This window comes from Amyelois transitella, chromosome 17 (genome assembly GCF_032362555.1).
Source record: "Amyelois transitella isolate CPQ chromosome 17, ilAmyTran1.1, whole genome shotgun sequence".
Lineage (NCBI taxonomy): Eukaryota > Metazoa > Arthropoda > Insecta > Lepidoptera > Pyralidae > Amyelois > Amyelois transitella.
This window is the reverse complement of record NC_083520.1, coordinates 6,088,344-6,096,884: the sequence shown is the minus strand read 5'-3', so window position 1 is coordinate 6,096,884 and position 8,541 is coordinate 6,088,344. Positions and strand designations below refer to the sequence as shown.

Below are 8,541 nucleotides of genomic sequence, written 5' to 3'. Positions count from 1 at the left end.
GGCGATGGGCTAGCAACCTGTCACTATTTAAATCTCAATTCTATCATTAAGCCAAATAGCTGAACGTGGCCATTCAGTCTTTTCAAGACTGTTGGCTCTGTCTACCCCGCAAGGGATATATGTAGACGTGACCATATGTATGTATGTATGTATATGTTAATAATGCTACACATATTGACAACAAATAGTTACAATTCCATTTAATGTCCGTTGTTTTTACAGAAATGTCGATTAATTTGGGCAATTTTATTATAGAGCAAAACACTTTCATATATTTTAATACCTTGACCTAAAACACCTCTACAAATACATAATAATCCTATCTTTGATAAGACAGAAAGTAAATTCATATATAATTAGAAACTTATCAGATCAAAAACGCTATCTTAATAACAATACTGAAACAATTTTATTTCATAGAGGTAGTTTTATCTTACATAACTAGCTGATGAGTTAGAAAGTAATTAAGAGAAATAAGTAGAATGTGTAAGTGGATTTCTCAATGCTAACAATATCACGTCTTTGTCCTTTATGGGGTAGCATGAGCCAATAGTCACAAGGCATAGGCATAGGTAGGGGTAGGGGTAGGCTTATCAACTTGGGATTCTTCTTTTAGGCGATGGGCTAGCAACCTGTCACTATTTGAATCTCAATCCTATCTTAAAGCCAAATAGCTGAACGTGGCCTATCAGTCTTTACAAGACTGTAGGCTCTGTCTACCCCGCAAGGGATATAGACGTGATTATATGTATGTATGTATGCATAGGCATAGGCATAGTCATCCAGTTAAATAGAAATCGTGTTTTCCATTTAACTGGATGACTATTTAGATTTAGAAATAGTCTCGTCAGTAAAAAAAGTATGTACTTATCCCATAAGTTTAACAACCTTTCCTTTGATTTTACTTTCACAAACTACTAGGAAGAGAAGAACTTGGCACACACAATGTCTTTTTCCACATTTAATTTGATTAAAGAAAATCTAAATAATTTTATTATTTCCGTGACATTTACAAAGTATAACTATTAAAAATAAACGATTAATCGAACCAAAATTATGGTTATAAGAACAGTGAAGTTATCGATCGTGCTTTTAATTAACGTAATCCAGTATTTATCACCCAACCCACGTGAAATCGATCAAAAACTACAGTCATTTAAATTAAGTACCTATCTAACGTAATCTTTAGCCGATTTTTTACGTAAGTTATAAGTTAAATATTGTCAAATAATTTATGTTCATATACTGAACCAAAGGTGGCTTTATTTAAATTTTCGCGTTGCATTAAATGCATATAGGTAGTTCTTCCCGTGGCTCATTTTTTGTGAAAATAAACAGAAACACTAGTTCGTAGAAGATTACAGTTTACCATTAAAACAGCAGATATGCTGATTGCGTTTCCGTAGCCAACTGCAGTCGTAAATTTAGGAATCCCATCTACTATTGCTGATGGAAAAATCCGTGCCAAAATATTCTGATCCAATATGACTAATAGTGAAAGAATCAGCGTTTATTTTTGTGAACTCCCTAAAATTACACCCGTTAGAGTTTTGTTTTCCACTCGAAACGTCAAATTAATTTACTGCCCATTGATAACACAAAGATAATGGCGATTTCACCTCAGATTAGTATGATAAAAGCATTTGCCCGCGGTACTCGTATGAAATGTTATTATTGGAACTCTGAAATGTTAGTGTATATTTTTAGTGCTGCGGTTTTATTGCCCTATGGTAAGCTACTGTCTTTTAGTTGTATAGTGAAAGTAATCCTAGTTTTTTTTAGATATTATCCGTTCATTTTACTAAATCACTGTTACTATCCATTAAATACAATAATTTACACTGTTAAGATTTGTTTATTCGGACGGGTTTCACACTTTTAGTAGGTATGCGGCAGTAATTTTGACTAATCATTCTTGTTTGTTATTTACACAAATAAGTAGTTTGCACGCATGTTTTCGGATTCTTTCTTTGTTTCTGTTTTTCGAAAAACAGGCATACTTTTATCACCGCAACGTATCGTTTCAATGCATTCTCTCAGGTTAATAAAATGGTTACGTCACTTAGTTATTACAAATTCAGCGTATGAATGGGCAACGAGACCGGTCGCCCGCGCACTACTACTTTAACACAATGGCGCCCGACTCATCTCAGATCAGCTGCCTCCGGATAAATATTTATTTATTCCACTGTTGACAATTGTATTTACATTGTCATTGGTAGGTATGTCACGACAACACACGTAGGCGACGTTTCGTGTTGTTCATCACACTATGAATTTGGGTCACCATTGTGCTGTGCCCATGATGTTATCTAGTGTTGATACTCCGATAAAACTGGATGCAGAACATTAACATACGCTTAAACTGTGTGTTTACTACTGCAGTAAGATTACAGATAAAGTGCCTAAGAAAATATTATTCAATATTTACAAGAAATAGGCAATTTATTCTGAAACATCATTACATAGGATAACTTTATCTTTAGCACGTGAGGTTTGTAGATATGACGTTTTAATTAAACAATTAAATCTGTATCTTGTTTAGATATTTTTCATAAAATATTGCAGTAATATAATAAACGTTTAATGTTTTCCTTGCGAAAATAATGTAGATAAGCTGTCAAACATAAACGGTTCATGAAACGTCATGTAAAAAGGCAAATATTATTATCTATACCTATTTATTCTCGTCCATATTTCCGTGTTTCCAGGGGCCCTTCACTACTATGCTTCAGGGCCTCGGGCCCGCTTTTCGACATTTGTTTTTCCAGTTTGCCCAAAGGTACAAATCTACCTATAGTTTTAACTTCTTTCCAATTAGTGAAATTGTTTATTTGCTGCTTTGTCGATACAAAAACAGCTAGGTATAAAATTACAACGAGCGTTCCGACAAGACCAACTAAGTACGAACAATTATGTCACCCGCCCATCACGCACTTTCTCAGTGGTCGATCGCTTTACGCATCGCCGGTTGAGACCTGAGACCACCAGTTACCTAAGGTATCGGCAAAACATCTAGTTTTTTTTTAAGTTTCTTCTTTGGCAATCTTCATTATTTCAACGAAATCGGAAATCAACAGTGATTGTTCATAGGGGTTCATCCATGCAGTAGGGTCACAAAAATACGTATAAAATAATTTTTTTGGGTCAGTCAGATGTTCCCTATTGAGTTGATACGTCATAACTACAACGATTTACGTGCCTACCATTTTCTTCATGTAAGAATTAGCACAGGTATTTATTATTCATATAGGTACCTGTCAACATTCTGAAACGAAATATTTTCATTTTCTCACATAATTAAAAAACATTACAAAGATCTTCATGTAACAACGGTTGGGCTAAATGATATTTTGGTATAGTACGATATGCATACCTACCATACCTACTCACTTACTTAAACATGGTAAGTTTTATTTCCATTATATTATATCTTTGCGATATTGCAATAAATACTAACAACAAGAATTCTTACAGTAAAACAACACTAATTTAAAATGCTATTTATGAAATCACGGGGTGCGAACAGACTTAATGCGCACTCATCAAAGCGGCTTGACAAATAACGGAAGATGATAAGTTGCACTTAAAAATAAAATCGAAAGAAAGTACGATCGGGTTCAATGCGTGTCGGCACGCCGTTGCATCGAGAGCGGATTCTCTCGTTTTCAATAATTGCGCGTACGCATACGCGGACGGCCAGTAAAATGGCGCGAAACGCGAGAAAATGACATGATTGGCAGCGGTTAAAACAAACGTGGAGTAGAGCAGTCATTACAAGACACTGACTATCGAAAGCCGTGCATAATTTTGCAAATAGTATGACTAAGGTAAAGCTACGTTATTAATTAGATAAGTTATGTTTCACCGTTTGATTTAGCCAGCAGTTCGAAACTAAAGATTGAAGGCCATTTATTTCTTTGTGGTTCTGTTTTCGGTCGTCTTTGAATAAGTATTTAATTAATCGATAGACGTTTTTGTTGTTCTAACTCTGCTTACTTCATTGTCGGCAGGATGATGCTTATGAAAACACTCCAGAAGTTTTTTTTTTTTTTTTCATTTTATATAAAGAGATTCATACAATCAGATTCGTTCCTCTTTATCGAATAACAGTACTTGATTGTGATTCGCACGTATGTTTCCTGTTCCACTGATATCCCGGCCCCTTCCATATCATTAAAGTAGCTCTTAATTAAAAGAGTTCACGCAGAGAATATTTCACGGCGAGAGAAATCGAGATCTCACGCGCGATTTTCTTTTTCGGCGCCAATTTAATTTAGGCCGAACCAATTAATTTATATATATTGTGAGATCCAGTAACAGATGATAAAGTTAACATACCTATTCCTGCTGTATGGTTAATTGCTTATAAAGACAATATGTACAAAAATGTGAGTAAAATATAAATTTTGTAGTGATATAGAGAGTACAAAGAGAAAGGGGAGAATCTTACTTAGATTGATCAAATTAGAGTCTTTCAAGTGTGTGTCCCTACTATAAAAAGTACGTCCCATAAAAAGATTCATATTCATTTATTTGCCAACTACGGGTAGGTACAATTGTCTTAAAATTACTCGCAGGAATGGAGCATATAACTTAACAACCTTCCCAAGGCTTGGCAAATAGTTGGCAAACAAATTGAGGAATATCTTAATAATGACATTATGGAGGTATGAATCTTAACGTATCAATCAAAAAAGTGAAAAGGAGTTAATTGACAACTAATAATAAAAAAAAAATACTTGAATTGTTGCGTCATGTCCCATATCTATCCCATAACAAAGTTTCCAACTTACTTTGGGGCTAACTCAATCATGTATGAGTTCATTCCATATATATTAAAAAAATCTCCGCTCTTTCCAGTGGTTCCAGAAAGCTGTTTCTTCAAACAATGCCTCGGCTGCCGGCCTGAGGAGGTATACAATCCTGGTTCACCCAAAGAATGTCACCCTTCCAACTGGGTGACCCCCGAATGGATCTACAACCACGGACATCCGCCCCCGTCCACTGGCTCCAGGGTGCCTATAGAGTACCGCTGCTTAAAGTTCATAGCTACGCCAGATGATAAAACATGTAAGATAAAAATGAATTAGGTACTTATTTGCTTTCATTACTTGAGTACAGTAGAAAGGCGAAATCTGTTCAATAATAATAAAAATATCTTTTAACAGTTTCTTTTCTAAATCCACTGTGAAAAGGATTCAAGGGATGGATTATTTAACCGCTCGTTTTATGAAAGTAACGAAGCCAAATTACGACCCTCATGAAATTCGCTCTTTTTAAGCTAGGTAGACTAGGGCTAGCTCAATCTTGTGATCGTAGTAACGTGCAATAAACACTTTATACATTCTACGTTTTCTACCCACTAATAATGGCTTAGATAGGCGTAAAAGTGGGCACCATCGTTAGGCGAGTATATGAGAAAATGAGTTTTATGGAAAACTGCGCATTAGACTCACTTCACCAGTAAATCGAGCTAGATAGCGCAGCATCATTCACGTCCATTAGAAAGCTATCAATGAACTCGTATTCTAAGGGCTCATTTACATTGATTGATTTGATATACTCGCCGGAATCGTCTACCAGTGACATTGGTTTTCTATTCTCTGACAATTTAATGGAACACCGATAAATGGCGTTCTCATTTCTAGCATTTTCAGTCTGCGCTTTATTACGTAATCGTCAGATAACTTTGTCTCTTGATCAAGGTTTTCGACGCACGAGAAAAAGAAGTACCTAGTTTAAAATATCACGCAGTTTTCTCAAAGAGCTTGTTGGTATGCAAACCCAACTTATGAGTCTTTTTCATATAGTATTTCGGTGTCAATGAACATAAGAGAACTTTCTTAACTTTCAGTTGGTAACACAGTGGACATCCTTAGAGGCTGTGTGCCCAAGCAGCAGGCAGACTCAGTATGCGTCGGCCTCGAGTCAGTAGAAAGAGCCAGAGGCCACAGCGACGCTCGCTGTTATATCTGCAACCGAAACAACTGCAACTCCGCAGGGCGTCTACAGGTGGTGTTTTCTGTAATTTTGAGCATTTCCATACTGTACTTCATTTTCAGATGAAATTGATATTTCCTGCCAACCGATGAAAAGAATAAAGTCTTAGAGACTTGTATTTGTATTTTCCTATAATGTAGTAAGAATATATTGATATATATTTAATTATACCAGATTTAATTTATGCACTTCATATTCCTTGTAATAAGATTGATTCTTGAGATTCCTGATTGACATCTGCTAAGTTTATACTTTTATGGTGGAGATGCTATTTACAATGATATTCAAGTTTCTGTCTGTTTTATGAGCTACCCACTTATTTTAATTGGGGAACTATTAAACAATTAACCAATACAATTTCTTACTTTTATAGACCATAGCTTTTATACAACTTTTAAAATTAAACAACAATTCTTGTAAAAAAATTGTTTTATTGCTTTCATGCCACTTAAATAAAAACTGCTTCAAATACATACCTACATTTATCTTTCTTGTCACAACCAAATGTTACTTTTTAAAAGGAAAAGATATTCATTGAAGCTCTGACATTCCCACTTATAAGTTTTGTATTGGACAATGTTCAGTCAGTATAAAGTGCCATTTATCATTGTACATACAAATACATTAGGTACGAGTAACCTCAGACCGCCCTGAAATAAACATCACATACAAAAGTACATATTAAAGTATTAACAACATACATACAATACTCAATTTAGTTTTACCAAAAATGTAAAAGTGAAATACTGCCTTCAATTCAAAATTATATTTTTAACGAAGCTTTTACCCTATTTAAAATTATACAATTTCGTAAAACAATGTTGTGATCAAATATAAAATTTTCAGTTATAAACAAAACAATACAACACGCAAAACAAAAAAAAATTACTCTTATAAATAAACTTTTGTCTTTCTTGTTAAGAACGTTATAAAATACAACATAAAAATGTTAGTTCCTACAAAAAATGCTTACTGGGACGCTAGTGGAATGTTCTTTTAAGAAAATCATCACTTTGAATAAAATTATAATAGATAATAGCATTAATTACTATAAAAAATGCAACTCAACTAATGACTTCGTTTTTTTATTATGAAAAAAGTGCTTAATATGAAGTAAGTACTCCGTTGTAAATTAAATGGATTCTTTACTGGAACATTCTAATACTATTGATAAAGTAGTTCAAGGTTCACTGCGTTTACTAAATTACTCGACATTTAACTGATTTTAATGAAGACTTGAATTTAAGAAAGATAAAAATAGGTAAAAAAACTTTTTAAGTTAAACGGTTTTATGTTAAACATATTGCAATGTTTAATATAAATGTACTAAAAACCAAAAAATAATAAAATAGATACATTCGTGGGAATTATAAACATATGCATAGACTAGACTAAAATAAAACCGTGGGGCACGTCAATTGTCTACAAATTATAGACTTAATGTGCGATAGAAGAATCGTTTAATTCGTCGTTAGGCAGTTGGCCCGCAGACGGTGCGCAAATAACTTACTATTTTGCTGGCTAGCGAGGAATCGTTTCACTGCTCGTAGTTTGTCTTTAATCGACAAAACTTATGATAAAAGTACTACTCGCTCAACATTATGAAACCCTAAAACTCGCTTAATCGAGCTTGCTAACTTGTTTCCACATTCTAGCCCTACTTATCACACGTCCATCGTTGTCGGTTGAACAACTGCCTAATTATAGTGTAACATTACAAAACAAACATTTTAATCAACGATGACGTTGACGACATTTTGATCAACGACGAATTAAACGATTCTTCTATCGCACATTAAGTCTATAATTTGTAGACAATTGACGTGCCCCACGGTTTTATTTTAGTCTAGTCTATGCATATGTTTATAATTCCCACGACTGTATCTATTTTATTATTTTTTGGTTTTTAGTACATTTATATTAAACATTGCAATATGTTTAACATAAAACCGTTTAACTTAAAAAGTTTTTTTACCTATTTTTATTTTCTAGTTTTTAGTTTTTTTGTTTTTGTAACGAATAAACTCAAAAACTACTGGACCGATTTGAATGAAATTTGGCACAGGGATAGACTTAACCTTCAGGAGTAACATAGGCTACATTTTATCCCACTGCTTAGATTTTAATTTTGAATAGTAAATTGTATTCTACTTGTTGAGACCTTACATTTGATACCCATGTTGATGGGATTGATAAAACCTAAGTTATCCGCCATTTTGTAGAGGCCGCCATCTTAGATTTCAATTTTTTATAGTATATTGTATTCTGCTTGTTGAGCCCTTTCATTTGATACCCATATTGATGGGATTAATGAAACCTAAATTATCCGCCATTTTGTAACGGCGGCCATCTTGAATTTATAATGATAATGAATAAACATAATTATATTGTCACCAAAATCCAAAGTGTATACAAAATTTCAGATTAATCGGTTGACAGGAAGAGGGTGAAATTTGAATTACTAAATTTGACCCAAGAATAAATAAAACAAACGGGGTGAGCTAAATAAAACCGTTTAAAAATAGCTTTGTATTACAT

At 33.9% G+C, this 8,541-nt stretch overlaps 1 protein-coding gene across 1 annotated transcript; it reads left to right on the top strand.

The window, feature by feature from the left end:
* The first annotated feature begins 1,573 nt into the window (after nt 1–1,573).
* On the top strand, nt 1,574–6,718 carry LOC106134335 (uncharacterized). The gene is made up of 3 exons (XM_013334354.2): nt 1,574–1,730; nt 4,864–5,073; nt 5,858–6,718. Exons 1-3 carry the CDS (start codon nt 1,607–1,609, stop codon nt 6,067–6,069), a joined length of 546 nt encoding a protein of 181 aa, XP_013189808.1. The 5' UTR covers nt 1,574–1,606; the 3' UTR covers nt 6,070–6,718.
* The last annotated feature ends 1,823 nt before the right edge of the window (nt 6,719–8,541 follow it).